Source organism: Camelus dromedarius, chromosome 23 (assembly GCF_036321535.1).
Source record: "Camelus dromedarius isolate mCamDro1 chromosome 23, mCamDro1.pat, whole genome shotgun sequence".
Classification (NCBI taxonomy): domain Eukaryota; kingdom Metazoa; phylum Chordata; class Mammalia; order Artiodactyla; family Camelidae; genus Camelus; species Camelus dromedarius.
This window is the reverse complement of record NC_087458.1, coordinates 27,868,136-27,880,762: the sequence shown is the minus strand read 5'-3', so window position 1 is coordinate 27,880,762 and position 12,627 is coordinate 27,868,136. Positions and strand designations below refer to the sequence as shown.

Genomic DNA, 12,627 nt, shown 5'->3' with positions numbered 1-12,627 from the left:
GAGGTGTTTGCCAAGCCTTCCTTCAATATTTAGAGCATTAAAGATGTGTTCTCACCTAGATTTCAAAGCAGAAAGGTGAGAAGTCCCACCCGCCGGGGCAGCATCTGAGGCATCTCAGTCTCATGAGTCCCTCCTGGTTTGGCTACTTTGTGACAAGGGCACCTGATGGTTCCCAGATCGCTGCTGTGGCTTATAACACAGCGAGACAGCACACAGATCCCCATGCAGGATGGCGGATACAAACAAAACAAAGGCATTGTTCCTAACACTCCACCTCACTGGCCAAAGCAGAAGCTAAGGGGTCAGAAGTCACTCACACAGCAAGTGTGACCAGATGTAGAGGTGACATCTCTGATGTCAGCTCCTTGACCAACAGATTCAAGCAGATGTGTACAGAAGACTAAGGTGGGTCTTTTCTTTCATGTATTTATACGAAAAATAGCCATGGAAAATAAAAGCTTTCTCCAGGAATTCCTTTATCACCTCCCATCACTTTCCCTTTTGGGGGGACACGGTAGATTGTTACCAATTCCTCACCATCTCCCGCATCCGTGCCCTTTGCCCTGTGACACCATAGTTCTAGAAGCGGCGTCTAGTTCCCCACCTCATTTATTTATGGGGGATTTGGCCACATGATTTACTCTGGCCAATAATGTTGATCTCACCCCAGGGAAGGTCTGTTATGCGGCTGCAGGGCTGGGACCGCCCTCTTGCTCACCAGTCTGGCATGCTAAGAGCTTGCCCTGCGGAGCTCCTCACTCCAAAAGCAACGTGGCCGGGTAGAGGAGACCTGGGCCAAATCTGGGCCCTAGGACCAAGCCCAACCCCAGTCAACCAACCTGCAGGAGCATGACAGAGGATAAATGGTGGTTGTGTTAAGTCACTGAGGTTTGGAGTGATTTGCTCTGCAGCATTATTGTGGTAAAAGCTTGGCTGAGACACAGTATGACACCGAGAAACTGCCGCATCTCTGTCTCTTGACTTTCTGCTCCTTCTAAGAACACTCTACATCTCCTAAGTAAAGTGTAGCTCCCGCTCCACGTCACAGTCCGCCAGCTGCCTCTGGACGTGGGCAGGGAACAGCATTTCAAAGGTGAGATGAGCAAACCAGCAGGCTTGTCGCTTTTAGACGTTTCTATAGGGAAGGAATTCCCAGAATGAACTATGCTTTTAACACCTTGAAAAAACAGGACTTGCAACACACTGTCGAGCGAGCAACCTGCAAACAGACATTGCTCCCGGGCAGACACCGTGCCAGGCGCCGGCGTCGCGAGTCACGGGCAGGGGCCGAGCGCGCACCTTTTTCTGAGGCTCGTCGGGCGTGTCCATGGGCGTGATGGAGCCCTCCTCGGCCTCCGAGTGGTTCGACTCGCAGGATGACACGCTCACAGAGTCCATGCTCTCCCCGGAGCTCCCGCTGGCAGCGGACTTGGGCGGCTCTTTGGTAGGCGTGCTACTGGTGATAAGGTCCGACCCCAGAAACAGTCTGCGGAAAACATAACGCCAGGCATTCGGGTTCTTACAAGTCTGGAATCCATGGTGAAGCAAATAGTTTTGTGTTAACTAAGTCCTCGATGTTTTCTTAATCGTGTGCGCCCTGTCATTATTATTTTAGGAAAGCATTTGCTAGCAAGTTTCTAACAGGATCAGAGTAAACATCTTGTCCCAGGGTGTTACCTGCAGCCTCAAAGAGCACGCGGACTGCTTGGCTGAGTGAAGGGCCATGTTAACCTGAGGTCTTTGTGGGTCAGCAGTTCTCCGTTTTTTGGTGAAAGTCTACGGGCCACTTTGGCAGGATCGAAACACCATGGCCACACCCCATCACCTCCCACCAGGAAGCAAATTCTAGGAGGCTGAAGGCGAAGACCAGCCCTGCGCTGGGCAGGAAGCCAAGGGGGAAGGCTTTTTTTTCCTTTTCCGATAATCTAATGAACTAAAATAACCTCAGCCCCTTCACCATAAAACAACTCGGTAAAAACATGGACAATTCTCTTTAGAGTTGAGCTTGCAAGACAGTAAGGAAAATCCCTGCAGGCCAGAAACGAAAAGGGAACAGAAAACCAGAAGCAGGCGAGCTCCTTCTGCAGCTGCTCTGGACGGGGGGCGGGAGGGGCCGATTGTGGCAAACTAGCGACAGGGGTTTTAACACACACATAGCATCCAAAGATGAGGGCTTCTGTTCATGCACGGTGGCGGGTGGGCACTGACATCCCTCATACAGAGCCAGGACCCTCAGAGAGCTTCATGCACCCTGAGTAAAAAGATGGGCTAGAAAAATACACTCCTGCTGGCATAGAAAGACAGCAGGGAGACTTATCTGCCGGCCTGAGCTTGGGTGGAAGAAAAATGTCTCCTCGAAATCACGTGCGATCTTAGCCAACACTTCACTCAGATTTGCTGCCTAGCTGGTCTAAGAACTGGGAACTCCCAGGCCAGTGAGTGAGACTTTTGAAGAAACTAGAATTTAGAAAAGCAGACAAACAGAAATACCCAAACACCTTTCTGGAGGAATATTCCTTCAACTTAGGCGGCAGAGAATTCCCTGATAAAGATGAACTCACAATATAAAATTACAAAATACACACAAGGAAACAGCCCACCCTAAGCAGGAGTCAACAGGCATAATGAAATGAGCAAATCTAGACCCCTGAGGACTTAAGATTACAAGAGCTCTCAGAAAGAGATGAGTAATTTATTCATTCATTTAACAAATATTCAAGCGTCTACCATGAGCCAAGCTATAAAGCAAGTGTGTTTAAAAACATTAAAGAGATACAAGAAGAAATTGAGAACAGGAGTTAAAAGCAAGACATTCTAACAAGAGGACAGGAAGATAATTTGGAAAAAAAGTTTACTTCTAGAGTGAAAAAGGTAGTGATTTAAATTTTAAAACTCAGTGGAAAGATCAAATGTTGAAGAGAAAAACTGTGAACCAGAATTGATAGGTCTGAAGAAAATCCTCAGAGGTCAGCATCAAAATATGAAGAATGAAATGAAAATGAAAATCAAAATGAAAAATGAAAGAGGTTAAAAGGCACAGGGAATGGGGTACGGAATGCCTGCCTGTGTGAAGAGGAGTTCCGCAAGAAGACAGATGAGCGAAGGGAAAAAGGGACCGTGGCTGAAGGGGCGGTGGCTGAGAAGACTCCAGAACGAGAGAACCGCGTGAATCCTCGGATCCAGGAACCACATCTGGGGTCAATAAGGCTAAATCCCCACTTAACCTGCACGATGGTATAGAAGACCCAAGTTCTTAAAAGCAACATGGCTGGAGGCATAATGCAAAGGAGCCGTAATTCAGCAGACATCAGACATCTCAATAGCAACGATGGAAGACAGAAGGCATAGAATAATGTCTTCAGAGCGCTGAGAGAAAGTACCAGTCATCCCTGAATTCTGTACCCACCTAACAGAATCCCAAGAGTGAGGGCAAAATAAAGGCTTTCTCAGACAAAGACTGTTTACCATCAACAGACAAGGAGGAGGGAAGGTGTAAGGCACAAGAAGGAATGGGATGCGCAGAAACTAGCAAATGGGCCCAAACCCAAACAAACATTGTCTGTATAAAACAACAGTAGTAGAAACAATGAGGATTTTATATATATATATATATATATATATATATATATATATATAAAACCAGTACCTTTTCAGGCACCCCTTGTGAGCCGGGCACTGTTTTAGGGGTGTGACAAACCTGCTAGCCCTGACAACAACCCACTGAGTGAACATTATCACCCTCGTCTCACAAAGGACAGGACAGAAATTCACACAGCAAGTGGCTGTGGCGCTGGGATCTGTGGGGTCAGCGTGGTTCCCGAGCCCACTCTGCCGCGAACAACGTCCGTGTTCCCTGATCACTGTCCCTGCACGCCCCTGGCCAGTGCAGACTGTGTCACCCAAAGATCAGACCCGGGTATACATCTTCAAAAGAGAAGAACAAATTTATTAATCAAAGGATAACCCTTGTCTCTCTGAACTAAGCTCCTTAGCCTCCATGAGAGTCATCGGCCTAATGTCGTTCAGAGTTGAACGTCTAAGAGATGAACTTCAAGACAGAGACTAGGTTCTCTTAAGACTCTTCTAATATAAACTGCTGAGATCCAAGCACAGGGTCCAATTAAACTAACATCTCCCTTCCTTCCCTCCCTTCTTCCTCATCCTCTCTCCCTTCCCTCCTCATCTTCTCGCCTCTTCTACGTCTTACTTTCCTCACTTCCCATCCATCTTTCCTTCCCTTCTTCCTTCCCAAAGTATTTATCCAACAGGTGGCACGGTGAAAGGGCTGTGACCTCGGCTTTGGGGCCAAACCTCGGGCTTGAGCCCAGGCCCCACAACAGCCAGCATGCTCTTTGCCCTGTCTGGGCCTTCCTTTCCTGGTTGATTAAAATTTGGCATAATAGCAGGACCTACTAGGTTATTTTGTAGATTGTATGAGAAATACACAGGTATTGTTCTCAGGACAGTGTTGGCTCATGGCTCCATTTATCCATTCAATAAATATTTATTAGTCATTTACTATGCGTCAGGCACTGGTCGAGGTTCTGGGGATACAAGCCATGAACAAAAAACAGACATAAACGCCTGTCTTCAAAGAGCTTGCACTCTAGATCACAGACACAACGCACAGCATGTCCGCTGGACGGAAGTACAATGGAGACGTTCAAAGCAGGTGACGGTGAGAGTGGGCGCCAAAGGCAGGTAACGTGGGGTGTGGTTAGGTTACAGCATTAAATGAGGTGGTCAGGGAAGGCTCATGAGAAGGGGGCTTCTCAGCAAAGATCTGGAGGAAGTGAGGGAGGGAGCCATTTGGCTATCTGAGGAACAGTGTTCTGAGCAGAAGAAATGGCAGATAAAAATGAGGGTGCCTAGTGTGTTCAGGGAGGACTGGGTGGCAGGGTGCAGAGAGTAAGCGGGGAAAGGTGAGGACAAGCAGGTATGGGACGGGCGGACGGGGCTGGGATGGTACCACAGATGGTGAAGAGTCGTGTAAAGACTTTGGATTGTGTGCAAAGGGAGACAGGTGTTCAGGTTAGCTCTGGCGGGAACTCTCGTGTGCCCGGCACTGAGCTGGGCTGACGGCCATGAGCATGGTGGACAAGGTTCCTGCTCTTGGGGCTTACACTCCGCTGGAGGAAACAGCCAGCACGGCTGAGGGGTGCGGGCAGACAGCAACATTAGATGGGATACCCTCTCGGGGGGGTAACGTTTTTGCCAACATCTGAAGGAGCAAGCCCCAGAGAAAGCACACGCCGGGACAGAGGGACACATGGTACAGGCGTCTAGTGCATCCAGTAAGGAACAAGCCTGGGGGCTGAAGGAGGCCGGGGGTCGGGCGAGGCTGGATCTTGGTGAACAAGGGGGTTGGACACCAGGAAGGTGGTAAGATTAGGAGATCATGCAAAACAGGGTAAGGCATTCAGGTGCTGTCTAAACAAAACCACTGGAAGTTTTAAAGCCAGGAAGCAAACTAAGCTGGTGTACGTGTTAACAGACTACCAGTCTATTTGGGAGTGAAGAGATGGCTGGAGCAAGGGTGGGGCCAGCAGCCAGTAAGGATGTTGCTGGAGTGTCCAGGCGGGAGCCAATGGTGGCTCCTCCCAGAGAGAACAGTGGAGAAAGATGGATGGATTCAGAAAACGTGCTAAATTCATGGCAGAAAGATCAGCTATTTAACAAGTGAGCCAATGGGCTCAGGGGAGCTTCGCTGAATCCCCGTCCTCTCCCCGACTCTGATGGGACCCTCCCGGGGCCCTGGGACCCCAGGGTCACACTCACAGGCTCAGCCTCTTCACCATGCTCTTCCGAGGCTTGGGCGACGTGGCGCTGGCGTCCGCGGCCGCTTCGATCTCACAGGAGAGGGCGTAGCTGGGGAAGAGAAGGGGCTGGTGAGGGCGGAGCTGGAGAAGTGAACAGATCTAAATTCACGGGATTAATTGGTTTTCCTTCAGAGGAAGGCTCTGATGATTCAGAGTAAAGATGGGCACTGTGTTGTTCTGCGACAACTGTCAGAGGGCGCTGGCTTAAGGACCAGACCTCGCACATTCACACGTGTGCTTCCTCCCCTCGGCCCCCCACTGACATCTGGGCTGGTGCTGGTTCGCCTCAAAAAAGCACGGATCTGCCTGCTTCAAAGCTGACTCCCTTCTGTTCCCTGATCATTCTCATCCCACGGCCAGACCAGGATAGGAATCCTTCCGCCCCTACCACCTGCCTCCTGTTACATGGTATGTGTGCGCACGGGTGCAACCTACCTGTCCTCTAAGGGAGATGGAAGAAGAGGCTTTTGTAAACTATCTAATATTCAGTAAATAGACACAGGCAGCTCTATTACCGATCAAAACATAGAAATGTAATTTTTAATTGCCAAAACATCCTAAATTAAAAATGCTCCAGGTTGAGACATCTATATGGCAGGCAGGGCTGACTTCCATGGGCACAAGAGGAATTCACATCTTACTTGAAATGTCTTTTGTGAAAGCTCGTAGCTCTAGTTAGGGGGTGTACTCGGTCCTGCGCAGGTGAGGAAGGGTAAGAGTGGTGAGTGTCGGCTTGGGGAGTTGCTTATTATGAGTACTTTTTCTAAACCTAAAGATGTTTCCAGGGAGTTGGTTAAGCAGAAGTATTTACTGATACAGGAATTATTCAACTATTAACTTTAGCTATAGGAGTTTTATAAACAGCAAGAAAAAGTGAGATATGCTTAACAAGACTCCTTTAATCATTAAAAGGTCCACTGCGCTGCTGATACTTAGAGCCCGTGCTTTCTGATCCAAACCACCAGCCACGGTATGTACGTTCCATACGTGAGAAGGAGGCACAGAAAGAGGAAGTCCGTACAAACTGATCATCAGACCAGAAAATGTAAAGAGAGGGAAACTGTTCTGTTTCTTACATTAAAGAAAAAAAAACCAGCTTCATTAACGGATGAGTGCTCCGAATCAAGGGTTTTAACCTAACAGGACGAACCTATTCTGAAATTTTAAAAACAATCTCAGAAATCATCTTTCAAATGAGGAAATGGACGTGTTTAGTTTACATGATCTGCTCAACGTTATAACCACCTTCAGAGCTTAGGACGTAGTGTCTGGAGACCTGAGCTTGAATCCAAACTCTATCACTAACTGGTTATAATATTTCTCAAAACCTCAATTTCCTCATTGGCAAGATACTTGTTTTGCTGGTAACTGCAATCTCCCTGGTGATAAACTTTCAAGGAAACCCCCTGGTCTACAGCAGGGGTCAGCAAATATTTTCTGTAAAGGATGAAATAAGAAGTATTTTAGGCTTTGCAGGCTATGTGGTCGCTGTTCCCACTATGCAGCTCTGCCTTTAAAGCATAAAATCAACCGTAAATACGATGTAAAGGAATGGGCTGTGTTCTGGTGCAACTTTATTTTCTTATTGGATACTAAAATTTTAATTTCAAATAATGTCCCAGTATTCTTTTTTATGTGAACCATTTGAAAGTATAAAACCAGGCAGTGGGCAGGATTCAGCCTGCGGTCTCTACTCCCCGGGACTGCAGGGTAAGGGCTGCGCAGCGCTGCTGGGCCAACACTCAAGGCCCAGGGATGAGTGACCTGTCCACGCCTGTCCTTCTCTGTTTTGAGACCCGTCCCCTGTGAACCAGCCGCACGAGAGTTCTGACTGTCCTTCCAGACCCCGAGCTCGTCAGGCTGCCGGGCCTGGGTTCACGCTCTCCTCTCTGTCTGGATTGTTGTTCTCCAGTTCTGGTGAAATCTTTTCTCTCCTTCACAGCCCAGCCCAGACATTCAGGCCTTTATGACAGCTTCCCTCTTTCCCCCGATCCTTGGCCCAGTGAACTGTTCCCCACTGATTACCTAATGTATTTCCATGCTTCTTGAGCTCCTCTCCTCTCTGTTTGAAAGCTCCCTCAAAGCTAACACCACTTAGCACTTAGTGACAAGCATGGTGATGACGGTGGTGGCGGTGGTAAGCACTGAACAGTGCTGTCCCCAAAGAGGTTGCATTTAAATCCCCACAAACACTTTACAGATGAGGATCCTACCCTGCAGGTCAGGAGGATGGAGTCACTTGTTCAAGGTTACAAAGATAAGTAAATGGTAGCAAGAGTTCTGACACCATCCATCCAACTTCTCCTGCTCCACCATCAGCCTTTGAAAACCGAGGACCCAGAACCTAGGAGCTGCTCGAGAAGTCGCTGCTGAATAAATGGCCGGGCGAGGAACTGGATGCAGCGTCCCTCTGGCCAGCACCGCAGCTGCACCCCGGTGGGCGGCGTGGCCACCTACCTCTCCTCCTCTGTCAGCAGCTGCTGCTTCTGGAACCACTGGATGAACTTTGGGTCTGGGGTCATACAATAGCTGTTGCAGGCAGATTGTAAGAGCTTTATTTGGGCAATCACTTCAAATTCCTAAAGCAGACAGACCAGCAAAAAGAAGGAGTGAACAAGGCCAATCAGGTAGACGCCTTTTCAACATGAAACCACAGCACATTAGGGTAAGTGATGGAGAAGACTGCCTTCCTTAGAAATACAGTAGCTGAATCACTCGTCCGTCCTAACTCTGGCTCTGACTCTCAGCACGCTTTAGTTGTCAAGTCCTCCTTCCTCCCTGAGAAAGCAACTTACATGAATAAAACTGGCCACCAGGGCACCCCAAGCTAGGGGTTCCCTCAGGTCGCAGTGGCTTCCTTTTTCTCTCTTCCATTTCTATTCTTGGGACAGAAAACGTATTTTTTAAGGTTGAGTCCTGCTAAAATGTATTTTAAAATTCTGTTTCCTAAAAGATATAGAAAAAAACTTAACTTTGAGAAGCTCTCAAGTTCCCTACCCCCATCTTCTTCAACCCTTACCCCTCAATAAATAAGTCTTGGTAGAGCTGAATATCCAAACAGTCCAGGGCCTCATAAACTTGGATGTTTAGATTGCCTAAGTCCTTGGGATTTCACTACCTAGTAAATCACTTAACTGAGTCTTTTAAAGCTCACAAGAGAAACAAGTGTATAATTACGTCCAAAATTATTTATACTTCTTTAGATGTTTCAATAAAGATTTTTTTTAAGTCAGCAATGGGTAGAAGCTATAGCTTTAGGTTTTATACTCAAAATTCCCAAAAGTTTAATATGCTAGTCTTAAAAGGAAAGAGATCACCATCCAGGGTTATTCTGAAGTTGAAGGACAAAGATGGGTAAATGTGGAGGCAGTAGCTGGATTTGTTGTGTCATTACAGGACATGGCAGAAGCAGCTTAGCAACTAGAAGATTCCATGGGTGTCAACTCCCCATTCAATGCCCGCCACCCTCGGGCTTAGCATCCTCAAGGAACATGTGTCATCATCCGCTACCAGGGACAGAAGACGTACGTTTTTCTAGGTTAGCCTATCTTGTTACTTACGAGTTCAGCCTGCTAACTCCTGCAACTTTGGTGTTAACTTCAATGTCCTTTCCTCCTGGCGGTTTCTCAGACCCCCACAGGCTGGGGGCAGACGCCCCTCCTGTGCGCTCCTGTAACGCCCGCAACTTCTGCTCACAAGCCCGCATCAGGCTGCATTATAACTGCCTGTTTGTCTACCTTCCTCGCTGACTGTGGACGTGAGGTGGGCAGGGAGCTCCGGGATTTCCTCCTGCCATCCCCAGCCTGCCACAGTGCCTGAGCCGTGGGCCGTGTGCAGCCAGTGCTCGTGGGACAGAAGCGTGAGTGGGTAACTGAACAGTGTGAACACTGGACGGTGAAGTTATCACTGTGCTCATTCCTGTCCCTTCGAATCGCTCAACTACACCATTTCAACACTAACGCCATAGCGAATTTTCAAAGCTCTGTTTTGCCTTTTTTAGTGTGGGGCAGAACTATTCTGCTCTCCCCAGAAAAATTCAAGTGGATGGACAACCCCCCCTCCTCTGCTGACGGGGAAGAAAAGCAATTATCCACGTGTGACCATGAAGACTGTTTCCTCCCCTCCCTCCAGCAGGCCTGCAAAAGCCAACCGTCTTTATTCCCTCTTCGATATCATCTGCACTATGAAACCCTTTCTCCTTAATAGGATGAACCTATTCTTACTGAAGCTGATTGTAAAGAAGGTGGTGATGAAGGGGTTTAAGAAAGAAATGTGGTCTCTGGAGAGGCAGGACAGGAGCTGAACCCTGGCTGTCCTCCCGGGTGACTCTGGTCGAGTTACTTCATCTCTCTGGGTCCTGGCTGCCTCACCTTTGAATTGAGGATGATAAAACCTACCTCACAGGGCTCTCGGGCAGTAACACGCAGGAACACACCAAGCACAGTGATACACAATAAATGTTCAATAAATGCTAATTCTCTTTCTCCTGCCTCTACAAAAAACTTGTCTCCACTCCTTAATAATTTTGTTCACGCCCAGATGAAGTAAAACGGAAAACCACAGCCAGCCGAGCCCCCACTTACCCTTCTCCTCTTCTCAAAGTTTATCAGGCCGCCCTGAAAGAATTTAGAACAAGGAAGAGTGACGAACCAAGCTACTTTGAAGCACAGCCCTGTCTGTTCTGGGTCGTATTAAGCTAGATCAAAGGGACAATCAAGTCACAGTTGTTCATGGCACCGTTATCATGGCTACCTTGGAGGAAGAGATGTCTCATTCGCTTAAAGAAAGACATTCTTTTAATTATAATAGGACAGGATGGGCAGACAGCCTTCTCCTAGAATGTCTGAAACCAACTCAAACAGCAATGATAAAGGATTTACAACTCAGAGAATCCAAATACATTCGGAGAGTCAGTGAAGGCAAAAGCTTGAGTGAATGTCCGGCTACACTTTTGTTTTTCCTTTCCTGGCCCCAAAGCGATGAAGACAGATGGTTACTGACTCATACTGGAAACCAAATTGTTGATGGTTTATCGAAAGGGAAGACACTTCTACATAACATCATCATAGAAGTTAAGTTTCAATTCTCCATCCCCCCCTCCCCCGACCCTATTCTCAGAAGGCTGAATTTAATCTCTAAATCATTGGTCGCGCCCCACCACCGGAATCCCCAACACTGGTGAGTGTCTCCGGAGCCCAGCTGAGGCAGCGGGTGTGAGACTCAGCACGGGCCCTGTGACGGGCGCGCGCGGAGGGAGGCACGCGCCAAGTGGCTGCTGCTCCTGGTTAGAGTGAGAGGCTGACTGCAAGTGACGACGAGGAAGGTGGGATGCATTTAAATACGCAAGAAGTCCTCAAAATTTCATCTCGAATATCAAATCTCTCCTCCATGCAATACTCTATTACTGTTACTAACACGTAGCTTGTTTGACTGGGTTTCACTTCTTTCCCATTTGTGGGGAGAGAGAGAGCGAAAAGGTGATAATGTGAAACAAACAAACCAAAGAAGGATACTTAAAAATCCACAAATTGGACTGACCCCCTGCCCCACCAGGCAGAGTGTTAAGGCATATGATCCCCTCATTTCCACCTGTCCAAGTCCTGCCCAACATCACAGTCTTGCTCAAACCCACTCCTTCACAAGGCCCTGCCATGCCACCCCCTCATCTGGAACTGGTCGTGGCCTCGTCTCCTCTTCTCTCGGTGTGTTTCTGTTTGAATTCTCATCACTTCTACCCACCACTGCCTGCTTGGATGTACACCTTCCACCACACTGGGGGCCACGGCTGGCGGTCTTCATCTTTGGGCTCCTCAGAGCACGGAGCATAACGCCACGTTCACAGTGGGCCCCCCGCAGACACAGAAGCACATTTCCCTCTGGGGTAACCAGTGAGAAGGCGGCAGGTCCAACTGCCCCGCCGGCCCAGAACTCACCTCGATGTAGTCCGGGAGGGCCGTGTCAAGCATGGTCAGGTCGGTCAGGAAGGTGCCCAGGTAGGGCACAGTCCCCTGCATCACACCCTGGAAGGCAAGCACAGCAAACCCGTCTTTGCCGTTGTTGAAAAGCTTAGGGCTTCAGTAACCTGCACACCGGACCAAACGGACCTGTGGTCCGCTCCCTTCAACAGCGTGCCCAAGTGCAGATGAAGGCGCAGGCACTCTTGGAACGGCTCGGTGAGCCTCGGCACCATTTGGAGGATAATTAAGGACCATTTCAGGCCCAATTTAAGGCCACGAGCGCTAACCTCTATGAATGAACTGTTTTAAATTCCCACACAAATGGGTCAGGAACTCCATCACCAGGGTCACTTTCAAAGTCACGAAAACCAAGCCCCAAAGCCAGGAGGCGGTTCCCACGTGTTCACAGTGGGTTTCCACACTGCTTAGACTCAGGCCAGAGGGACATCTGCTCCTTTCACAGCGTGCAGACACTCAGGTGGTTGAGGACGGCCCCGGTAGGGGTGGCCTCGCCATCGGTGGAGGAGTGGGCGGGGGCACACTGGAGAAGTGTGACCACAGGAGCGTGGGGCGCCACTATTTAAATGGCAGCTTGGTGGCTCGGTTCTGAAGAACAGAGGAGGGACAGGGAAAACCAGTCACCTGGAAGTGGAAAACCCGACACCCCTACCTTCACCAAGTGATGCGGGCTAACGCATCAGCCACACCAGATGCCACCCCCTCTGCGATGGCTGAGAAGGGCGCCTCACATCTGTGGTGTTCTTCCCCAGACCCGTAACCTCCGTCTGCCCAACCACTAGGGAGACAGCAGACACGCCCTGGCGGGGGGACATTCTAAGGATACCAGGGCA

General features: G+C 48.9%; 1 protein-coding gene across 4 annotated transcripts in view; it reads right to left on the bottom strand.

Annotated features, from left to right (window-relative positions):
- Window positions 1-12,627, bottom strand: part of RGL1 (ral guanine nucleotide dissociation stimulator like 1) — a 257,097-nt gene that overhangs the window by 11,127 nt on the left and 233,343 nt on the right. For all 4 annotated transcript variants that reach the window (XM_010988516.3, XM_010988518.3, XM_064478083.1 and 1 more), the window contains 5 exons: window positions 11,753-11,839; window positions 10,403-10,435; window positions 8,277-8,398; window positions 5,779-5,868; window positions 1,300-1,486 (listed from right to left, as the gene is read on the bottom strand). In XM_010988516.3, the coding sequence (XP_010986818.2) occupies window positions 1,300-1,486; window positions 5,779-5,868; window positions 8,277-8,398; window positions 10,403-10,435; window positions 11,753-11,839 (519 nt within the window). The remainder of the gene's footprint in view (window positions 1-1,299; window positions 1,487-5,778; window positions 5,869-8,276; window positions 8,399-10,402; window positions 10,436-11,752; window positions 11,840-12,627) is intronic.